The sequence below is a fragment of the Dasypus novemcinctus genome, chromosome 12 (genome assembly GCF_030445035.2).
Source record: "Dasypus novemcinctus isolate mDasNov1 chromosome 12, mDasNov1.1.hap2, whole genome shotgun sequence".
Classification (NCBI taxonomy): domain Eukaryota; kingdom Metazoa; phylum Chordata; class Mammalia; order Cingulata; family Dasypodidae; genus Dasypus; species Dasypus novemcinctus.
Genome location: NC_080684.1, coordinates 45,602,721 through 45,626,666, shown reverse-complemented (window position 1 = coordinate 45,626,666; position 23,946 = coordinate 45,602,721). Strand labels below are relative to the sequence as shown.

At 38.1% G+C, this 23,946-nt stretch overlaps 1 protein-coding gene across 1 annotated transcript; it reads left to right on the top strand.

Annotated features, from left to right (window-relative positions):
* Positions 1 to 894: 894 nt before the first annotated feature.
* On the top strand, positions 895 to 23,449 carry KICS2 (KICSTOR subunit 2). Its single transcript, XM_004465051.4, has 3 exons — positions 895 to 1,443; positions 6,365 to 6,650; positions 20,439 to 23,449. The coding sequence occupies exons 1-3, from the start codon at positions 1,209 to 1,211 to the stop codon at positions 21,253 to 21,255; spliced, it is 1,338 nt and encodes a 445-aa protein (XP_004465108.1). The 5' UTR covers positions 895 to 1,208; the 3' UTR covers positions 21,256 to 23,449.
* The last annotated feature ends 497 nt before the right edge of the window (positions 23,450 to 23,946 follow it).

The window sequence follows — 23,946 nt, the reverse complement described above, 5'->3', positions numbered from 1 at the left end:
TTCATTTTTCACCTTTACGACATGCAAAATTTTGTCTTATATCACAATTAACAGGGCTGATCCTATCCAACTGTATTCTTGAGGCAGATGTACAATATATATTTGTTAAAATTACATTAGTAGGGTTTGCATAAAAAGGAGGTGATGGGAGAACCATCAAACCTCTACTCTGAGAATAAAAGTGAAAATAGGCAATTCCCTAATTTGTTCTAAAAAACGGCCTCGTATTGCCCCCTAAGGACTAGTTACAAAGGTGATTGAACCCTAGATTCTGCCCTAAGGAGTTTACTACTTAGTAGGGTAGACATGTAAGTATTTGTGTTTAAATATGGTGTGACTAAGTGGAAAAATAAGCAGTAAAAGTAAGAAGAAAGGAAAAACTAGCGAGTAGTGGGCAGTATTTCAAAGTAATAGATATACAAATGAGCTGCTTTGATAGTGTTTTTAAATGGCAAAGAAATTTGGAATTAACTTGAATGATGATAAAGGTGCACCAATTCGGGCTCTTTGCAGAGCTACATTAATTGATCCTTCCTTCTGAAAACTTTTTTTTAGAAAGCTTAATGTAGTTTGTGTAGGATGGCAGAGTTCAAGAGTCTGGCTTTTGGGAGCTCTACTTAGAGGCTTGGATGAACACTGTGGCATACAGGTGAGTTAACCGCGGTGTGATTGTATGAAAATTACATACGGGATAAGATAAAGATCTTTCCTATGTCCGCCTTCTAATCTATAAACCACTTACTTGAGTTTGCTTAAAAGATGCCTTGGGATCCTTGTGTGAGTAAACCCAGTTTCCTGGGACTATTCCCGCCTTCTCGCCCAGCCCCTTGAGCCCAGGAGAGGTTTGAACAAGAACTGACGTCACCGCAACGTGACTTAGTACTGACGCATTTCAGAGGGAGGGGCCTCTCAGCTCACCTCAGAACGCAGTCAGCTCCTCGGAGTAGCCAGTTAGCCGTCTCCCCTTCCACCCTGAAGGTTTTTATAGTCAGAGCTGCAGGAACCAAAGCGCTAAGGGAACTCAGGAGCCGACACTTTCCTCCTTGGCTTCCTCTTAAGGCATAGGCGCGGTTCAGGCGCGGCGCGCGAGCGAGCCCGTCCCGTGAGTCGGGTACGCGCACGCATGCTTATGCGCAAGTTCTTTCCCTCAGAACCCGGAAGTGCCAGGGGCTGAGCAGGCACGTGCGTCGAGCTGGGTCGCGGCTCGCATGGGGGAATCTATCCCGCTGGCCGCCCCGGTCCCGGTGGAACAGGCGGTGCTGGAGACGTTCTTCTCTCACCTGGGCATCTTCTCTTACGACAAAGCCAAGGACAATGTGGAGAAGGAACGAGAGGCCAACAAGAGCGCGGGGGGCAGCTGGCTGTCGCTGCTGGCGGCCTTGGCCCACCTGGCCGCGGCCGAGAAGGTCTATCACAGCCTCACCTACCTGGGGCAGAAACTAGGTACCTCCGCCCCGCCCCCCACCCATGCCCCTTGTGGGGGAAGGAAAGGGGTACATTTCCCAATCGGCACTGGCTTGGGTTCCCTGTGTCTGTCACGCCTAGCCCGCAGGCTCGACTCTGCACCTCCGGTCTCCTCCCACAGTTCTTTTCCTGCCCTCGGCTTCCACAAGCCCCGCCCACAGGCCTCCGCTGCAGATAGATTGGCGGACCTGGTAGATGCTCTTTGCAGTGCTATACCCAAAACCGATGGCTTTATCCTTTTGCCCCGTGCATGGATTGGTGCCGTTTATGAGAAGTTAACCAAATTCTGTGTCTTCGACACCCTTAATCAGTGACTGCGACCAGAAGAACAAACTTGGCAGTACAACCTAGTTAAAGTTAACGAACACATAGTGTCTGGCCTCTTATGGTTAAGGCCCCTGCAGAGTATGAGACCAAGTCCTACCCTCTCATAGGCCCTCAATAAATTTTTAATAAATGAAGAAATGAACGCCTACTGGCCAGAAAAGCAAGAAATATGCCCCACACTAGCTAGAAGAGACAGGGAGGAAATGGTAAACACCCGTACCACCCCATCGTAAATCTTGCCCCTGAAAATTGGTAAGATGCAAGCGCTGATGTACATGATTCTCTTAGCCAGCAGAAGCAATTAGTATAATTAGATGAGGAGGAAATATATACGCAAAGTATTATTACTTTAATGATAATTATCAATAATAACATGTAAATCTCAGAGCTTTTAGAGTCGTTCTAGTACTTTGGCCTATTTTAGACCCTTTAATCACCAGAAGCACAGTCTGATGTGAATGAAGGACACATATACAGTATAGAGAATAGAAATATAAAATTGATCTAAATTCCATTTTGATTTTTTTCTCAGTTGCCTTATTGTATGAAGATGACCATGTGCATACTGATCTTTCAGTAAACACTCAAATGGCAGGGCTTTCTGAGAGCTTAAATTCTGCCAAAACTATTCAGAACAATAATATATTATTTAATATGTCGATTTATTGGGAAATCCTGGTCAGATAGTTCCAGTTCCACCTTGTGTATTTTTCCACCGCTTTTTACAGTGGCATCTCTCAAAATATGCAATTTCTTTTGAGGTGTTATTATTCCCCTCTCCACAGCTTGGCAAATTACATATATACAGTGTCGTGGATAGGTAATAGAGCACAAACCAGAATACCTGCTTTTGAACTGCCAGATTGGGTCTGCAGCCATTATGATTTCTAAAAAATGTGTACATACACTATGATTTATCTTTAATATGTAATTTTTCTATAAATACATATTTGAAAATTGGGGAATATTTTAGCTGTAAAATTGAAAACGGGTGATTTTCTGGCAGTTTTGGTTGATTTTAGATTGCCCTACCTGGTGAAGAATGGAAATTGGCCCTGGTGTCATGATAACTTTTTTTTTTTTTTTTAGCTCCTTTATGGAAATTAGATGAAATCTGTGGACTTAGTCTCCATACAGTTTTGGATATAAACTGAGATGTTTCATTTGGAATTCCTAAAGTTTATTTAAGGGACCCAGTTAAAAAATTTACTATTCTTGTTTAAGTTGAGTGGCACACAATCTGGGCTGCCTGTGTGTAAGAACCATACATATAAGTACTTTGCTGTCAGACTCTGGTCTATGTTCCGTGAAGTGGCCCTTAGTATGTCCAGTGATCAGTTCTCCTTGCACACCAGACATTGGTGACCCTAGTGAAGGCCTGTGCTTGGAAGTTGACCCACAGGTCAGGATCAGTTTACACTGTGAAACATTCTCAGGCACTGTTCAGTTTCCCAAGTGACCTAGTCACTTCTGAATAAATGCTGAAAAGGCATGTAGGACTTTAATGCCTCATGTCTTATTTACATGTATAGTAAATGTAAGTTTCAGAATTTAATTTTTAACTTTGCAGATGTTACAATTTTTTTGCACTGCAACTTACAATATGACTTCACAATCATTGGATTGACAAACTTATGTTTGTCCTGCCATTTAAAACATTCCCATCTTCTTCAACTGTTTTGCTAATTAGAAAACTTAAATGATTTCCTTTAAAAAAAAAGAACAAAAAGTTTATCAATACTTTAAAAATATTTTAAACCTGCTTTCAGAAAAGTGATTATTTTTTACCTCACTCTTTCAGCTGGTGTTTACTTGAGGCTTTAGTAGTGAATCCTAATTATAGATGCAAGCTTGGGCCTTTAGACAAAGGACAGACAAGGAGTCCTCCCTGCCTGTCTTGGCTCAGTTACTGAAAAACTGGCCTGGAGCCCTTATCTTGGAGCCTTCTCTTCCCTTTGAGTGCAACTGATAACCTGTTTGGAAAGGATCAGTGATTGAAATATGCTGACTCAATGCCTGTGGAAGATTTTAAAAGGTCATATTTTTCTTCCCTTTCTGTGATTCATTATTGGAGAGTTTCCTCAATTTCTGATTCCTAGAATCTAGCATAGTTTAAAATGTCCTAACTGATACTTAAAATTATTATTAACAAGAAGTTGTATGGTACAGTGTTCAGTTAGATGTCTCGCATGCTCCTTTATTTGTTACTTAAAGTTTTATATGATATGACTGTTGAAGTGGTGAGAATTAATAGTCTTCATAAATAGAACCTTCTAGAAGTAATTCAGAATAATTGTATTTTTAAATTCAAAACATTGAAAAGAGAAAGAAGTCTGGTGTCTCTGATTCCTCTGTATGAATGAAGGCCAGTGCTATTGGATATTCTTAACTAGGACAGTCCAAAGATAGGATTATATTCTAGAGAGCTTTAAGAAAAGGGACCTGTTTAAAAGAAAATGGTTTGATGGTCTCACCCTTCCTTATCATGGCATGTGGTTTGACATACTGGGGATTGGTGTTTATTGATAAAGTTATTTGTATTTATGTGGTGTTTTCAGTACCCCAGATATGTGCAATCTGATGAAAGAAGATATTCATTTTTCAATGCAAAGTTAAATTTTTCAAGTTTAACAATGGAAGTGAGTATACAACTGAGGTCACCTAGTTGTCTGTCATATAGATAACTATTTATTCTTTTTAAAGTATTTGAAGCTTGCATTTACCATAGAGTTCAGAGGCTCAATTATATATTATTGGGTGTTTAAGTAAATTTTCTTATATCAGTTCTTCTATCAAGTGGAAGGGAAAGGGATTAGCATTATTGAACGTGTGTTTTGTTCCAGGCACATTACACACCAAATGTTATTCCTTTTGTCTTCACAGCAGTTCATTACCAGTTTTATGTGAAAAGCAAACAAACAAAATCTAAGGTTCAAAGTGGCTAAGTAATTTGCACATCACACTGCTTGTAAGTGGGGAGCTTGGTCTGTCAGATTCCAAAGCTTTTGGGTTTTACATGACACTTTTATTACCTTCCCAACTAAGAGGTTTTGTCCTAGTCCTGGGCACCAAGACCTGTTTAGTCCATAATGTCACTCTTAACGGTCAGCAGATTTAGACTGTCACATGGGCATCAGAGGAAGGCAGACTCCAGGGTCCAGTCCTGCGTGGGATGTTGGTGTCAGGATCAGTCCACCTGTACCATATGGTTTTTGCTGCAATTATTAAGATAATTTATGGGCATGCTCTTCGTATGTGGAGATAGCATATTGGAGAAAAATGTTTTTTGAGATTTAATAATTTCACCTGTGAAATCAGCAGTAAGTAGAATAACCTGTCATCCAGATTTACCCAGGCCTCAGGGGGTTCCTAGGACGTGGGACTTTCAGTTTTATAATGGAGACTGAGGGTTTTTCTGGGAAGCAAGACTTGAAATTCTAAAACCTGGAAAGTCCTATACAAACCAGGAAGAGTTGGTCACCTCATTCGGAAGGGATATGAGATTCATTTCTTGAAACATTGACTAAAAACTATATTGTGAAATGGTTCGTTCACTAAGAAGATATTTTAGAAATGCCTTGATAAAATAATTTTTACCCCTAGTTGATATGTTTAGAGTATAATATTTCATTCATTAAAGCACCTGGGTATATCAGTAGAAAATTTAAATTGTCACCCATCTCTGAGATTTTTATATATTCCTAGAATTGCTGTTTTTAGCTGGCCCTGTTTCTTTTCATTCTCCTACTCCCTTGCCTCTGACCCTTTGGTAGGATGCAGAATTGCTTAATCATCTATGAAGCTGGCTCTCTAATTACTGGAAGTATAGTTGATCATGTAAGGAAATGATGTCTATTATGGCGTTCGATCCTCTTTGACTGTTGAAGATGTGTTTTGTGTGGATTTACTTTGGAACCCCTGAGTTAGAGCAGCAGTTATTTATAATTGGTTCCGATTCTTAATAATTCACAATGTGGTGCTTATTAAGTTATAACCTATAGCATTGACCTTGTCAAGAGTGCTAAGATTTTCTTTTATTCCAGAGGATCCAGTAGTCTGTGTTCTAGTGTAAGAGGATGATATGTGTGTGTATTCCATTTTCTGGTATGGCTTTAAAGGATAAAAGTCAAAGGAAAATGAAACCCTAAAGGAGAAAAATACTTTGATTTACATAGGAATAGCAACAGTTGTTTTATTTCAGTGTTCTCTTTGCTTTAAATATATTTATGTGAGAGGAGAGCTTTTTAAATCAAGGTTGATTTCATTTACTAGGTTAATTATGTTTTAAAGTTTAAAGTCTGAATCCTCATTGAAGTAGAGTGGGGGAGAATTGGTGGGTTGGTGAGAAAATCATATATAGGTTCATCCTATGCTAATGAATTTTGCCAGGCATTTATTTAACTGGTTCCTCTGTGAAATTATGCATCACAAAATACCACAGGAATCAGAGAACGTTGCTAGTTAAAACTCCATGAACTCAGTGGGTTCAGATTCCTTCTGGGTGCTGGGGCATATTTTGGATTTCTGGTTTTTCTTCCTTACCTGTCATGTTCTATTGTCATTTGCCTGCCAGGGGGCCAGTCTTTCTTCAGCAGGAAGGATTCCATCCGCACCATCTACACGTCCCTGCATAATGAGCTGAAGAAGGTGGTGACTGCCCGCAGTGCCCTGGGTGGGACGGCCCCCCACGTGGAAGAACTCCTTTCCCACCTGTCAGAGCAGCTCTGCTTCTTTGTTCAGGCTCGGATGGAGATTGCAGACTTCTATGAAAAGATGTACACCCTCAGCACACAGAAGTTCATCAATGCTGAAGAGCTTGTTGGCCTTTTGGACACCATCCTCAAGAAATACAGCTCCAGGTCAGTAGAGAGGAGCGAGGGAGGGAGAGAACTCAGCAGCCCTCTCAGTCTCACACACAGTTTTTTCCACATGCTTATGAAAATCTAGGATTGAATAGTTGAAGAGGAGAAACAGCATTATTACAATTGTTTTAAAAATGTTTATTCTGGTAACATGTATATAACACAAAATTTCCCATTTTAACCACTTTCATGTGTACAATTCAGTGATATTAATTAGATTCACAATATTGTACTACTATCACCACCATCCTTTACAAAAACTTTTTAATCACCCCAAACAGAAACTCTACACCCATTAAGCAATAACTCTGCATCCTTCCCCTCTTGCCCCTGGTAGCCTGTAATCTACTGTCTGTCTCTACAAATTTACTTATTCCAGGTATTTCATAAAATTGTAATCATAAATATTTGTATGATCTGAACATACATTTGAACAACATAAATTCCTTAGTTAAGGAATTCTGCAAAGTTGAACTTATGTATAATATATTGATTTTCTTTGGGACATGGGATTCTTTTAAATATAAGTTAACATGGTTTATCCTTTGCCAGGATAACAGCCTTTTTTCTATAGACTTTTTGATTTAGTATTTGTGTTACATCAAACACATTTCCTTCATGTTCCCTGTATTACAGAGAAATGATTCAAATTTCGGTATTCTTGTTGAATTGAAAGAGTTAATCTTCTTCCCAAAAGAACAAATTTATCTTTTGGAGAGTGTTTACTTAACCTGGTATATTTGATATTTATCAGAACTCTTATACAAAATTTTGTGAACACTGTCATCTTTCTACTAACTGATGAAATGCCTTTGTATTAAAAAATTAACAACCTTGAAGAATAATGTGAAGTCTAAACCTCTGGCCCTGATTTGAGATGCAGATCCTGTGTGAGTTATTGCAAATGTCCAATCTGCTTTCAGAAATGAATGGAAAACATGTTTCATTTTTTTCTTCTGGAAACCCGTTTTGTGCAGAGTAGAATACAGTTCCTCTTTCTGTTAAACTTATTGTCTTACTAAGCAAGTATAAATTCCTGCTAAAGAATCAGCCATTTGTGATGCTGCATTTCACATTGAAGTATAAACTTTAATCATGTAAGAGTTTTCATTGTGTGTCATCTAGAAGAAAAAAAAAACACTAATTTACCTCCTACAGGGTTAGTGTGTCTGCTAGTCCTTGAATACTTTAGAAGGGAGATAGAACTTGTTTTTTTCCCCCCAAGTAACTATCAATAGAATATTTTCTGATTGTGTAGGATTTGTTTTTAATTTATTATCTGACAATTTTGTACAGTGAGTATAAAAAAAAATTCTTGCTAATATTTTTATTTCCTGGTTAAAAACAAAACTGGAAGATAGATTATAAATTCAAATTAATATTTATCCTCCTAAATCAAGAATATGGCTTTAAGAAATGATGGCATTAAAAAAAGAAATGAGCTATCATTAATGCAGCTACTTTTTTTTACCCTCTGGTTATGGGAATAATACATCATTAAATGATTTTTATTCTTTAATCATTAATTTTATAACTAGAATTTAAATAACTTTAAAAAAATTGAGTTACATACATTTTCTGTTTGCATTTAGGAAAGAAACCTTTCTTGATCTGAATGCTTCATTTGACAGAATTCTCACCAAGGCAGAACTGTTATTTATTTAGGTCTTATGCCTTTTTTCCTTAAAAAAAAAAAAAGGATTTATGATAATAAGACTGTTAAACAGTTTGTTATATGCATGTGCATAGTTCTCCAAAATTAATTATTGCCAACTGACAATTTCATAAAACCAATATAATGTGATTTCTGTTAGAAACATTCTACTCTAAGCATTTGATAGGTACATGGATCTTAACAGTGAAGATTCTGTAGTGAAGATTCAGTGAAGGCTCTCTATAATCTTGGCTCAACCTGTCTTTTCAAATTTATCTCCAACTACTGCCCATCAAATGCCTTAAATTGCAGCCAAACTCTTAGTGAGAAGGAAAAAGCCTGAAACAGAAATTGTTAAGAATTTTAAGCAGAAGCCAAACAATGGTCCATCATCTAATATAGTCCCCATAAATGTATGCCATTTTCTACCTCTCTGCCCTAGTTTCTGATATTTCTTTTGCTTACAATGTCCCTACATCACTCTACCCTGCATCTCTTACCCATTAGCTATTATAATAATTGTGAATAACAAATCACCCAAATTCACACATATGGGTTTGCATATATTGGGGATTGACTGACCTTGGCTGGACCAGCTGGGTAGCTCTCTTGCATACTGTTGGTCCAGCTTCTAGAGGGACTTGACCCCTACTGTGAGCTTTGGATTTAGGTATGCTCAAAGTGGGACCATTCTGAGGACAAGGCTGGAGGCAAAGCGGCTTACTTAGTGGCGATGGCCAAAGTACAAAAGAACATTACCAACTGAGCTCACTCTAAGCTTCTGCTTCTGCTTACATCAGCTCCCTTCAGCCAAAGGGAGTCATGGGCCCAGTCCAAAGTCAAGACGTGGGAAAGTACACTCCATCTTTGGGGGGACTGCAGAGTCATACGGAAAAGGATATGGAATCAAGGATAGTAAAGAATTAGGATCACCAGTTCATTCTACTATAGCCCTCATCTCCACACAACTAAATCCTACCTACTCTTTAAGTTTCATGGGCCAGTTCACAGTCTATCTCCTCTCTGGCCTCCACAATCTCTCAACCAAATGGAATCACTTCTTCCTCTATAACCTATTATTTTATTTGTACCCCTCCTGAGAATTTTATTACTTTCTACTTTGTATCCATTGTAAATGCCTCCTTTTACCATGTAAAGTTCTGTAGGGAAAAATCCCTAGCTAATTCATCTTTGTATCCTCAATGTATTTTTGTATCTAAAAACTAATAAACTAATTGTTTTAAATGAAAAGGGGTTACAGATTTATTTTTAATTGAGCTTCTAACATTGCACATGCATGGAACCAGCACACTTTTTGGGGAAGGAACTCCATGGTGTGGACTGGTGACTGAGAGAGGTGATGTTTCTGAAATGAAATTGTCTGTCTTCTCATTAGAATAATACAGAAACCTGTTTTATATTTTCCTCTATTCTGTGGAGATAATTTATTTCCTTTTCCCTCCCTCCTACCTGCCCTTCCTTCTTTCTGTCTTTTCTTTCTTTTACCTTTCTATAATTAGGGCAGATGTTCTCTGCAAATAGTTGTCAGTTAATTCGGTATTCAGAATTTTTCAAACTTGCTGCCCCAATTGAGGTATATATTTTTGGATTACAACAGATTAACAAATCTTCCTATGGTAAGAGTAGTGAATAGCTCTGGAGCACAGTGGAGTGAAAATTATACATCATAATACTAATCTCAAAGACTTGGCAGACTAACATTAACATGAGTTTTTTATCTCTTTCTAGGGATGAAAAATAGCTTTGATGTTCATCCTTAATAAATATTGAGCATTTATATTTATGGAGGAACTTGTTCAGAATTTTTTCTGAAGGTTTGTACAGAGAATTCATGTCCTTTCCAGGAGAGCATTGGATATAAATGATGATTTCCAGCTGAAAGAAGTAGGGAAATAACAGTAGTGTTATTTGTAATAGAATTTTCTCCAACCTCATGCCATTTTCCTGTGATTAACAATCTTCAGATTGTTGGCAGATTTTCCTGATAGCCATGATAATAGAATCTTGTGATATTTAATGCTAACAGGAAAGGCTTATTACAAGGAGTGTGAGGGGACTTAAAAGCTAAGGTGGTAGGAACTGTACTTAAAATCTAAAGAATTTGAGACTTAGTGATAGTGATGTGCATGTGTGTATTTGCCTCTTAATGCTTATTCCAAAACCCGTAATGTTTGAAGATTCCTAAATTAGTTAATTAATAAAGCACGTTGAGCTGTAAGATTTGAGTTATTTCATCTTTCTGATTCTTTGAGTATGTTATCCAAATTTACCCTCCATTGATGTTTTAGCTTTCTCTATCTTGAAGAATGTTGAGGGCAAAATGCTGGTAATAGAAACAGGGTTATTTTAATGTGAATATTAATAACCACATTCTATTTATTACATGGTAATCAGTTTCTATCTTTAGAATGTTCAAGTGTGGCCTTTCTCAGCCATCATTTCTTCAATTAGTGTTTAAAATAGATAGGAAAAAACCTCTAGATATTCTTTGCAGTGGTTTGTTTTCTAACTGTTTAATTGATAATCAGCATTTTGCTCTTCAATAAGGGCCAAAATAGATCTGTGAGAGAAGCTTCTGTCTCATTGACAGTGAAGCAGATTAAATTAAATGAGCTGAGGCTTGTAAATCATCTAACATGGTACTTGGAGCATAAGATATCCTCAATAAATGCTAGGTTCTTCCCTCCCCTTTAAATTGGATCACTTGCTGAAGATAATTCCACAGCCTCTGCAGGTGCTCAGGATCTTTAGGGATGTAAGGACTTTATGTTGGCTTCTTGAGGAGGATACAGCAGCACCAGGCAGACAAACTCCCTAGGCATTGCTCAGAAAGAAAGACCAAGCAAGAAACATCTTAAGTGGCCCATACAGAAAGGACTTCTCTTAACCACTCTATTCCAGTGTTACAGGACTCCAGTTAGATTATAAATAACAGACAGAATTAATGAAGCAGAGACTAGGATTCAAATCTTAACAGACATCACATTTATTGAATTTCTGTTTGCCTTATATTTGGGAGATACAGGAATGAAGGAAGTAGGCAGATATTACTGCCCCCTGTGGAATAGCTTAAAGCTAGGGTTATCAAATGTCCAGTTTGACCAATGACTTATATGGTTAAGCTATTATACTAAAAGGGAAAACATATTAAGAAATTAGAAGAAAAATATAGAGTGCTATGGGAGCTTATAACTGGGGGATTTGACCTAGTCTACAGATAGAGAAAACATTTCCAAGGAAGTGACTCTTAAGAGGAGGACTGAAGAATCAGAAAAGAAATATTAAAGAAAAGAGTCATACTCTCTCTTGCCTCAGGTCTTTGTTCTTGCCTTTTTTTCCCCTCTACCTAGAAGGAAGGATGCTCCACATCCTGCCCCCTTCCTCCTCAATATTGCTGTTATTTGTGAAGTAAAATAGTGTTTTCCAAATATCAGATAGCAATCCATGAGTCCTAAAATTAATTTGGTGAGTAGTAATCCAATTAAAACTATATGTAATAGGGAGTGGATGCAGCTCAAGCAATTGAGCACCTGCTTCCCACATGGGAGGTCCCAGGTTTGGTTCCCAGTACCTCCTGAAAAAACAAAAATAAGCAATAAGCAAAACAAATGAAAAAACCAACTCAGGTAGGCCAATGTAGCTCTGTGGTCGAGCACCAGCTTCCCACATATAAGGACCCAGATTCAATTCCTGGATCCTGGTACATAAAAAAAAAAAAAATATATATATATATATATATATATATATATGTATCAGTTTGATATGGTTATGAATTCCATATCATATATATAAAACATAAAAAATATCAAGAGTACATTGTACTTAGTAAGGATAAGTATGAAATTAAATAAAATTCCATTTTTTAAGTACAATTGATCCTTATTATTTGTGGATTTTGCATTTGCAAATTGCATACTTGCTAAATTTTATTTGTAACCCACAAATACTCAGAATGCTTTTGCAGTCATGATCATTTGCAGACATGCAGAGCAGTGAAAATTTGAATCACCACACATTCACATCCCAGCTGAGACAGAACAAGGCAGCGCTCTGCCTTTTTGTTTCAGCTCTCATACTGTAAACAAGTGTCCTTTCTGCAATATATTTAGTGCCATGCTTTTCACATTTTTGTGCATTTTGTTGGTGATTTCTCTGTTAATAGTGCCCCCCCCAGTGCTGAAGTGCACGTAGTGTTCCTGAATGCAATAAGGCTGTGATGTGGCTAATGGAGAAAATATGTGTTTTAGAAAAGCTTCATTGAGGCATGAGTTACAATGTTATTGGCCATGAATTTAATGTTAATGAATCAACTGTATATATTAAATAAGGTTATCTTTAAACAGAAACCCACATAAAATAAGTTTATGTATTGATCAGTTGAAAATGTTGCAACCAGAGGCTTGCAGGAACCCAACGCTGTGTTTCTCCTAGAAGTAATGGTTCAATGGTCGCTAATTCAGTGTTCATGGTGATGTTATAAAACTCATCTACTGCAGATAACAAGAATCAATTACATATGTGTATGTGCCATAGACCATAGTCAGTTTTTTTAACAAATCAATTTTATTGATACCTATTAATAAAGCAGTAATCCATCCAAGGTGTATAATCAGTGGTATTTGTTATAATCACATTGTGGTGATTCATCACTTCAGGTATTATTAGAGCATTGTCATTATTCCAGTAATAATCATAATAAACAAAAAACTCAGCTCTTCTCAATCTCTCTATGCTTCCCCTGCCATGCATACCTGCTATTGTTTCTGTCTCTCTAGTTTATTTGTATTTATATTTTGTGAAAACAGTCATATATGCAATATTACCCATATTCATATTTCACATGGTATTTCACTGTTATACAGTCCCATGTTACATTTTTTAGGATTTTTTTTTTTTAGTTAGGATTGACATCTTCATGTTATTTAGTCTTCCAATTCATGAACACAGAATGTCTTTCCATTTGTTTAGGTCTTTAATTTTTTTAGCATTGTTTTGTAGTTTTAAAAATATAGGTCCTGTACATCTTTGGTTCAGTTGATACTAGGTATGAGTCTTTTTTTTGCTATTGTAAATGGTTTTTTTTTCCTGATTTACTCTTCATATTCTTCAATACTAATATATGAAACATTACTGATTTTTGTGTATTGATCTTGTATCTTGCCACTTTGCTAAACTCATTTATTAGCTCAAATAGCTTTGTCATAGATTTTTCAGCATTTTCTAAATATAGAATCATGTCATCTGCGAATACTGTTTTACTTTCTCTTCTCCTATTTGGATGCCTTCTTTTTTTTTTGGTCTAATTGCTTTAGCTAGAACTTCTAGCACAAATTGAATAACCGTGGTGACAGTGGACATCCTAATCTTGTTCCTGATCTTAGAGGGAAAGCTTTAGCCTTTCCCCACTGAATACAATATTGGCTTGGGTTTTTCATATATGCCTTTTATCACATTGAGGAATTTTCCTTCTATTCCTATCTTTCAAAGTGTTTATCAAGAAAAGATGCTGGATTTTGTCGAATGCCTTTTCTCCATCAATCAAGATAACTGTTTTTTTTCCTTCCATTTGTTAATGTGGTTCATTACATTAATTGATTTTTTTATGTTGAACCACCCTTATATTCCAGGATTAAATCCCACTTGGTCGTGGTGTATACTTCTTTTAATATGCTGTTGGATTCTATTTGCAGTTATTTTCTTGAACATTTTTACATCTATGCTCATTAGAGAGATTGTAATTTTTTTTTTTTAGTATCTTTGTGTAGCTTTGGTTTTAGGGTATTTGGTATTAAGTTGGCATCATAGAATGAGCTTGGTGGCATTCTTTCCTGTTCTTTCCTGTTTAATTTTTTGGAATTGCTTGAGCAGTTAGGTATTAGATCATCTTTGAATGATTGGTATAATTGACGGGTGAAGCATCTGGTCCTGGGCTTTTCATCTTGGGAGGTTTTTTTGTTTCAACAATTCAATTTTATTGATACTTATTAATAAAGCATAAATCCATCCAAAGTTTACAATGGTATTCAGTGTAATCACATATTTGTGCATTCATCACTTTAATCTTTCTTAGAACATTTCATTATTCTAATAATAATAATAAAAAACAAATAAAACTCATCACCTCTCAATCTCTTTATGCTTCCCCTGCTGTACATAGCTGTTAATTCTTAATTCTTTTTCCTTCTCTCTAGTATATTTGTATTTATATTTTGAAAAACAGTCTCATATATGCAAGACCACCCATATTCATGTTTTACCTGAGGTTTGGTATCATGTACAGTCCCATGTTATAATTTTTACCTTTCCTTCTAGTAATATACATGACTTTAGATGTTCCCTTTCAACCACTGTTATACCCATGTAATAGCACTCTAGTTACAAACAGCACAATATGCTTTAATTCATTTTCAAAGATTCTATTCATTTTCAAAGATTCACAAACAACCTTTTTACCAGTTCTGCACAGAATAGATCTCAGCTTTCCATTCTCTACCCTCATTCTATTTTCTGGTGACCTATATTCTAATTATTAACTCCATAAGTTTACAAAATATATTTAGTTCATAATAGCTCAATCATAGAGTATTTGTTCTTTTGTGTCTGGCTTGCTTCACTCAATATCCTCCCGGTTCATCCATGTTGTCATATGCTTCACAACTTTGTTTCTTCTTACTGCTGCATAATATTCCATTGTGTGTATACACTATTTCTTTATCCATTCATTGGTTGATGGATACTTGGGTTGTTAGCAACCTCTGGCAATCAATAATGTGGCTATGGACATCAGCATGCAGATGTCTGTTCATGTCTCTGCTCTCAGTTTTTCTGGATATATACCTAGTAATGGTATTGCCAGCTGACATGGCAAATCTACATTCAACTTCCTTAGGAACTCCCAAACAGTCCTCCACAGTGCCTATACCATTCTACCTTCCCACCAACAGTGAATAAACATTCCTGTCTCTCTACATCCATTCCAACACTTAAATTTTAACTTTTTACTAGCAGCCAGTCTAATAGGTGTAAAATGATATCTCATTGTAGTTTTGATTTGCATTTCTTTGGGATGTTTTTAATGATTGAAACTCTTTACTTGTGATTGGTTTTCTTGTGGTCTTCTATTTCTTCTAGAGTCGGTGTAGGTTGTTCATGTGTTTCTAGTAATCTCTCCAACATCTACATTGTATAGTTTTTGGGCTTACGGTTGTTCATACAATCCTGTTATGTTCTCTCTTCTTTCTGTGGGATCAGTGGTAACATCCCCCCTCTCATTTCTGATTTTATTTATTTGCATCTCTCTTTGTTCTTTGTCAGTCTTGCTAAGGGTTTGTTGATTTTGTTGCTCTTCTCAAAGAACCAATTTTTGGTTTTGTTGATTTTCTCTGTTGATTTTTTGTTCTTGGTTTCATTTATTTCTGCTCTGATCTTTACTACTTTCCTTCGGCTTGGTTTGGAATTAATTTGCTCTTCTTTTTTCTAGTTCCTCTAGGTGTGCAATTAAATCTTCAATTTAACTTTCTTTTTTTTTTTTAATTTTTAAAAAAACTTTCTCTCCCCTTCCTCTTCCCCCAGTTGTCTGCTCTCTGTGTCCATTTGCTGTGTCTTCTTCTGTGACTGCTTCTATCCTTATCAGCAGCACCAGGAATCTGTGTTTCTTTTTGTTGCGTCATCTTGTTGTGTCAGCTCTCTGTGTGCGGTGCCATACTTGGGCAGGCTGCACTTTCTTTCATGCTGGGCGGCTCTCCTTACAGGGCGCACTCCTTGCACGTGGGGCTCCCCTACACGGGGGACACCCCTCTGTGGCACGGCACTCCTTGCATGCATCAGCACTGTGCATGGGCCAGCTCCACAAGGGTCAAGGAGGCCCAGGTTTGAACCGCAGACCTCCCATATGGTAGGCGAACGCCCTATCCATTGGGCCAAGTTTGCTTCCCTCTTCTTTTTCAATGAGTATTGAGGAATATAAATTTCTCTCTCAGAACTGCCTTTGTAGTATCACCTAGGTTTTGATGTTTGTATTTCATTTTCATCCATCTCAAAATATTTACTGAATTTGTTCAAATTTCTTCTTTGGCCTACTGATTAAGAGAGTGTTGTTCAATCTCCATATATTTGTGATTTTTTCCTTTTTCTATCCATTTTTATTTCCAGCTTCATTGTATTATGATCAGAGAAAGTGTTTTTAATAATTTCAATCTTTTTAAATTTATTGAGACCTGTCTTGTAACCCAATATATGGTCTATCATGGAGAAAGATCAATAAGCACTTGAGGAGCTCTGGCAAGATGGCATTGGCTTAGTTGGTGCTGGTGTTGGTAGATGTACATCCAAGATAATTGAATCATTGGGCTATCCATGTGCCATTTGGGCCCTGAGCCTCAACGGAGTTGCAACATTTACTCTCCAGTTCATGACTCACCTGGCACAACTAACAAGGAGGTGATAATGGACAACCACCATACCAAGAAACCTAGAGAGTCTATAACTGCAAGCAAGAGAGTCCATTCCACTGGCCTTATGGGACTGAAGCCCCCTCTCACTTAGAGGTGGATTGGGCATCACCATCCCAGAATCCTCAGGATTGGGGCATGAACAATGGATTAGAGTGGACTTACTGGTAGTCTACTATAGACTTATTATGATTCTAGCAATGGAAGAACTTATATCATTGATGTGGAGGCCACTGGAAGTTCTGAGGACAGGGAGAGGGAAAACAGATGTAATATGGGGGCATTTTCAGGACTTGAGAATCATTCTGAATGATGTTGCAATGACAGATACAGGCCATTATCTATCTTGCCATACCCTACAGAATTGTGTGGGAAGGAGTGTAAACTACAATGTAAACTACAATCCATGCTTGGTGGCAGTGCTCCAATTATGGTTAATCAATGCAATGAATGTACTACACTAATGAAGGATGTTGATGTGGGTAAATGTGGATGGGTATGGGGAGTGGAGCATACGGGAATCCCCTATATTTTTAATGTAACATTTATGTAATCTAGATAACTTTAAAAATAAAATTAAAAATTAAAAAAAATGAACAAAATGAAAAAAAAAACCACAAGGGCTTGAAAAGAATACATATCCTGCTGTTTTGGGGTGTAATGCTCTGTAACTATTAGGTCTAGTTCATTTATCATATTATTCAAGCTCTTTGTTTCTTTATTTATACTTTGTCTAGATGTTCTATCCAATACTGAGAGTGCTATATTTAAGTCTCAACTATTATTGTAAAGACTTCTATTTCTCCCATCAGTTTTGCTAGTGTGTGCCTCATGAACTTGGGGCACCCAGATTCTGTGCATAAATACTTATAGTTATTTCTTCTTAGTGAATTGCCCCTTTTATTAATATATAATGACCTTCTTCATCTCCTATAACAGTTTTGCCTTTAAAATCTATTTTGTCTGATATTAGTATCACTATTCCAGCTCTTATTTGGTCACTATTTGCATGGAATATATTTTTCCAGCCCTTCCCTTTCAACCTGGCTTTGTCCTTATGTCTGAAGTGAGTGTCTTGTAGATAGCACATAGGTGATTGATATTTTTTTATCCACTCTGTCAGTCTGTGTTTTTTGTTTGTCTCTTGTTTTTTTTTTTTTCCTTTAGTCTATGTCTTTTAATTGGGGCATTCAAGTCAGTAACATTCAGTGTTATTACTGTAAAGGCATTACTTACTTGGTCCATTTTGCCCTTTGGCATTGTGTTGTAATATCTTACTCTTGTCTGTCTTTTTACCCTTTAGTTATTCTTCCTAATAGTCTTCATTTCTACATGCTTTTCCAAGTTTTTCTACCTTGTTTTTTCCTTTTAGTCTGCAGCACTCCCTTTAGTATCTACTGTAATTGTAGTCTTTTGGTAACATACTCTCTCAGTTTTTATCTATGAAGACTTTAAACTCACCCTCATTTTTAAGGACAATTTTGCCAGGTATAGAATTCTTGGCTGGCAGTTTATCTCTTCCAGTACCTTAAACATATCATACCATTTTCTTCTCACCTTTGTGGTTTCTGATGAGATGTCAGCACTTAGTCTTTTTGAGGTTCCCTTGTATGTAATGCTTTGCTTTTCTCTTGCTGCTTTCAGAAACTTCTTTTTATTTCTGATTTTTGTCATTCCAAATAATAGATGTCAGAGTAGGTCTATTTGTATTTATTCTGATTGGTACATTGTTCCCCTTGGATATTGATATTTATGTCTTTCATAAAGTTTGGGAAGTTTTCAGTCATTATTTCCTCTGATATTCTTTCCATCCCCTTTTCGATTCTCTTCTCCTTCTGGGACACTGATAACATGTATGTTTGTGTGTTTCACTTTGTCATTCAGTTCCCTAAGACTCTGTTCCATTTTTTCCATTCTTTTCTCTTTCTGTTCTCCTGTCTTTTCAAGTTCAGATGATCTGTTCTCGAAATCACTAATGCTGTTTTCACGCAATTCAAATCTGCTATTAAGTGCCTCTAATGACTTTTTTTAATAACTTTTTAAAAAATTTCTCTCCCCTTTTCCCCTCCCCCTGCCCCCCGTGGTCTGCTCTCTGTGTCCACTCACTGTGTGTTCTTCTGTGACCACTCCCGTCCTTATCAGTGGCACCAGGAATCTGTGTTTCTTTTTGTTATGTCATCTTGTTGTGTCAGTTCTCTGTGTGTGCGGCGCCATTCCTGGGCAGGCTGCACTTTCTTTCACGCTGGGCGGCTCTCCTTACGGGGTGCACTCCTTGCACATGGGGCTCCCCTACGCGGGGACACCCATGCGTGGCATGGCACTCCTTGCGTGCATCAGCACTTCGCATGGGCCAGCTGCACATGGGTCAAGGAGGCCCGGGGTTTGAACCGCAGACCTCCCATGTGGTAGACGGACACCCTAACCCCTGGGCCAAGTCCGCTGCCTGTTTTCTCCATTGTTTTGGCCTACTCCGACACCATCTCCCCAGAACTCCTCAAACAATTTGTTTATTTTTTTGAGGTACCAGGGCTGGACATTTAGCCCCAGACCTCATGTGTGGGAAGCTGGTGCTCAACCACGGAGCCACATCAACTCCCCTGAGTTGGTTTGTTGTTGTTTTTCCATTCGTTTTGCTTGTTGTTTGTTTTTGTTTTGTTTTGTTTTTTAGAAGGCACTGGGGATTGAACCCGGGACCTCCTATGTGGGAAACTGGCACTCAATTGCTTGAGCCACATCCACTCCCTCAAAAAGTTAAAAAAAAAAAACTTTATCTAGAACAAGTTGAAATAATTTGTACTACAGCCTTGACCTCTTTTGTAATACCATTACATTTCTAATTTTTCAATGTCTGGAGAAAGTAAAGGGGGTGGAAATGTGGCTCAAGATGAGAAGGGACCAAGTCATTCTAGGCTTTGTAGGCCTTTTTAAGGATTTTGGATTTCATCAAAGAACAGTGGAAAGCAATTGAAGTTAGATACTTAATATGCCACCATTTTGTTTTTAACTGTGATTAAATATGTAGGGAATTCGAGAACTAGGATTGAGTAAGGACTTTCTGGTAAATGTTATAGTGTTCCTTTAATAAACATTTATTGATTGCTATGTTTCAGATAGTTTTATCGTCTGTACCCTCACTTACAAAATAGGTGTACTAATACCTCATAGTGTTCCTATGAACATGAAATGAGTTTATGTAAGTATATACACACTCAACCTATGTTTTAGTGACCTTTTCTGTACCTCCGCCTCTTTACCACCACTCCTTGAAAAGAGAAGGCCTTGTTTTGATGATAATGTTAATTATACAATACTCAGAATAAATAAAATAATTTAAGAAAGAATTGCTATCCAATTTAATTTCTCTTCATTTGAAAAGAAGGTAACGACTCCTGTCATTTTTGTAAACCTTAGGTGGTTTCCACAGAAGAACAGTATATTGACATAACTCTAAAATGGTGAAATTATGTCAGAATAGCTTTTTTGATGAATTAACATGGAGTTCTTTCATCTTTCATCCCCTTGCTCCCAAGTATAATATTATTTGTCTGGCCACAATGTTGTTTTTTTTCTTGGGGGAGGGGGGCCCGGATGGCATTTTAAAAAGTGCCAATGGGGAGTAACATTTCCATTTTTTTAAATCAATTTCCCTTCCCCCTTTAGGTTTCACCACCCAATCCTCAGTCCCCTGGAAAGCAGTTTCCAGCTGGAAGTTGACGTCCTGAGTCACCTCCTGAAGGCCCAGGCTCAGGTCTCGGAGTGGAAGTTCCTCCCGTCTCTGGTTAACCTACACAGCGCACACACCAAGCTGCAGACCTGGGGCCAGATCTTTGAAAAGCAGCGGGAGACCAAGAAACATCTGTTTGGAGGGCAATCTCAGAAGGCCGTTCAGCCCCCACACCTTTTCCTTTGGCTGATGAAACTCAAAAACATGCTCCTTGCCAAGTTTAGCTTTTACTTTCACGAGGCGCTGAGCCGACAAACGACTGCTTCAGAAATGAAAACTTTGACTGCAAAAGCCAACCCAGACCTCTTTGGAAAGATTTCCAGCTTCATCAGGAAATATGATGCTGCCAATGTGTCCTTAATTTTTGACAACCAAGGTTCAGAGAGCTTTCAGGGTCACGGTTATCATCACCCCCATTCCTACAGAGAGGCCCCTAAGGGTGTGGACCAGTATCCAGCTGTAGTGTCGCTGCCCAGCGAAAGGCCTGTCATGCACTGGCCCAATGTCATCATGATCATGACGGACCGCACGTCCGACCTGAACAGTTTGGAGAAAGTGGTACACTTCTATGATGACAAAGTTCAGAGCACCTACTTCCTGACCCGCCCAGAGCCTCACTTTACCATTGTGGTTATTTTTGAGACAAAGAAATCTGAGAGAGACTCCCACTTTATTTCCTTCCTCAACGAGCTCTCACTTGCCCTTAAGAACCCCAAAGTTTTCTCAAGTCTGAAACCGGGGTCCAAAGGTTAGCAGAGGATTTGTGTGAAAGGCTTTCAAGACTGACTGGCAACTGTGTTCTTAATTGCTCTAATGATCTACAGTGGTCTATGATTAGAGTTTGCTTCCATTCATGCTTCTTTCAGAGCTAAATTAAAGACAAATTCTGCCTAATTGTGTTGCACACTTTATAAGCAATTAAGGTCAGTTGAAATAAGTTCCAAAGAGTAATCCAGGAAATGATCATGGCTACTGTGTATCTCCGTGGTACAGCAACGTAGTTTCAGTATTTTCCCCTTTTTTTCCTTTGTTTCATGTAGTTTGAGTATTTATTGGTCTTTGAGCTTCCTTTCAGGATGCTTTGCATTGTTCTAAACCTTCTGTATAATGTAATCCCAACCATTCTTTCTCTTCTCCCTCCTGGAAGAGTAATTGGGATAAGATAGTAAATGGCCTTTTTAGAATCAAGAACTGTATGCTCTTGCTGTCATAAATTAGGATATTAATAGGGAATTATTAGTCTGGTTATTCTTATTTCTAAATTAATATTTTGGATGCCAAAATTAAGGTCTTGATAAGGAATTTCTACCATTATTGAAATAAAAAGTGAACCAGGGTGGTAGGATAGCATCAGGTTGTACTAGTCAGAAGACGCTCATGGCGCCTTTTTAGCCACAGGTTCTCTTGGGGTGATCTATACATACACCTAACTGCATTTTTTTCCACCTTTATAAAGTTTGAATTTTTCACGTTTTACATTAAAATCAGCATTAGCTATTATGTGGGGTTCTTCATTTTCATTATCTGATTGGCTTTCTGATTATTACCTTTCTGCTGAAATGTTCATGTTTGGCACCATTCCCTGTTTATTTTTAGACTTAAAAATCTTGCAGACTTTGTTTCTTAGCCACTTTTAGATCCTCATGCAACATAGCCTACTTTTATAAAATAAAAATGAAGGTCTTGATATCTTATACTTGCTAAAAATCAATTGTGCATTCAAAAACACCTCTTCAAACTTGAGCAGTCAACTCAGTACTTAAGTACATCTGAAGTTGGTTTCATGCCTGTTGCCTGCAAACTATTTTTAGAAGCAGCAGTACATCTTAACACCTGCTGCCTTAGCACTTCCCTTCAGAAGGTCTTCATGGGGAACCTGATGGGTCAGTTAGGGCATAATGGGCCAGGGACACCTTCACTTTGAGGTTATTGATTCAGAATAAAAAGAAGCCACAAATGGCAATTAGGTTATTATTTGACAGAGTTCCTTCAATGCTTGTGTGAAATGTAATGGCCAGAACAATCCTGCTTCTCAGGACTGTTCAGAGCTACTCTCTTCCTGGACATCTGTAGCAGGCATGCGGGCAACAGTGACAGAGACCAGAGAAACCCTAGGAGTCCACGTAGGAGGCTTGCCCACTTCAGACTGCTTTCCTTGAGGAAGAGCCCACTGGTCTATCTTCTAGAGAGAACGTGCTTTCTTTTTATTTTTAAAAATATCAGGTTAGGGGAACAGATGTGGCTCAAGCGATTGAACTCCTGCCTACCACATGGGAGGTCCCAGGTTTCGTTCCCAGAGCTTCCTGGAGAAGGTGAGCAAGACAGGGAGCTGACGTGACAGGCTGGCACAGCAAGGTGACCCAACAAGGTGATGCAACAAGAGATGCGGGGAGGAAAAATAATGAGAGATGCAACAAAGCAGGGAGCAGAGGTGGCTCAAGCAATTTGGTGTCTTCCTCCCACATGTGAGGCCCTGGGTTCTGTTTCTGGTGCTTCCTAAAAGGAAGATGAACAGACAGCAAGGGCAAAACAACAAAGGGGTGGGGAAAAATAAATAATAAATCTTTTAAAAATATATGTATATATATAAATCATGTGAATTGTAAAAAAAAAAAAGCAAATTTATTTACGCTGAATAGAAAGTAGTGATTCACCTCAGCATTTTATGCACTCAGGTTCTATTAAAATCTGAACAGCTTTTACAGCATAAAGACCTTATATAAAAAAATTGAAAACAATTGGAACTAAAAAGTCAAATCATTTTTCCTAGTCAAATTATTTTTCCTCCCATTCGTGTTTTGCCAAGAAACTGAAAGATATTCCTTGGTGTACTTGTATTTTTTTTTCCTTAGATAAAGCCATCATTAGCCTTGAGGGTAATCTCTCCCATGTACCTAAAAGAAAATATGCTTCAATGGGCATAAATAAAACATATACTATATTTAAATTGCCAGTCCTTGCTATTTACTTTTTTTTTTTTAAGATTTATTTATTTACTTATGTCTCTCCCCTTTCCCCCCTACCCCCCCCCCCCCCCCCGCCCCGGTTGTCTGTTCTCTGTGTCTGTTTGCTACGTCTTCTTCTTTGTCTGCTTCTTTAGTTGTGTCAGACATGGGAATCTGTATTTCTTTTTGTTGCATCATCTTGCTGTGTCAGCTCTCCGTATGGGTGGCGCCATTCCTGGGCAGGCTGCACTTCCTTTCGCGCTGGGCACCTCTCCTTACGGGGCACACTCATTGTGCATGGGGCTCCCTTATGCGGGGGACACCCCTGCGTGGCGCGGCACTCCTTGCGCGCATCAGCACTGCGCATGGGCCAGCTCCACATGGGTCAAGAAGGCCTGGGGTTTGAACCGCGGACCTCCCATGTGGTGGACGGACGCCCTGACCACTGGGCCAAGTCCGCTTCCCACTATTTACTTTTAAACATATTTTGATTCAAATA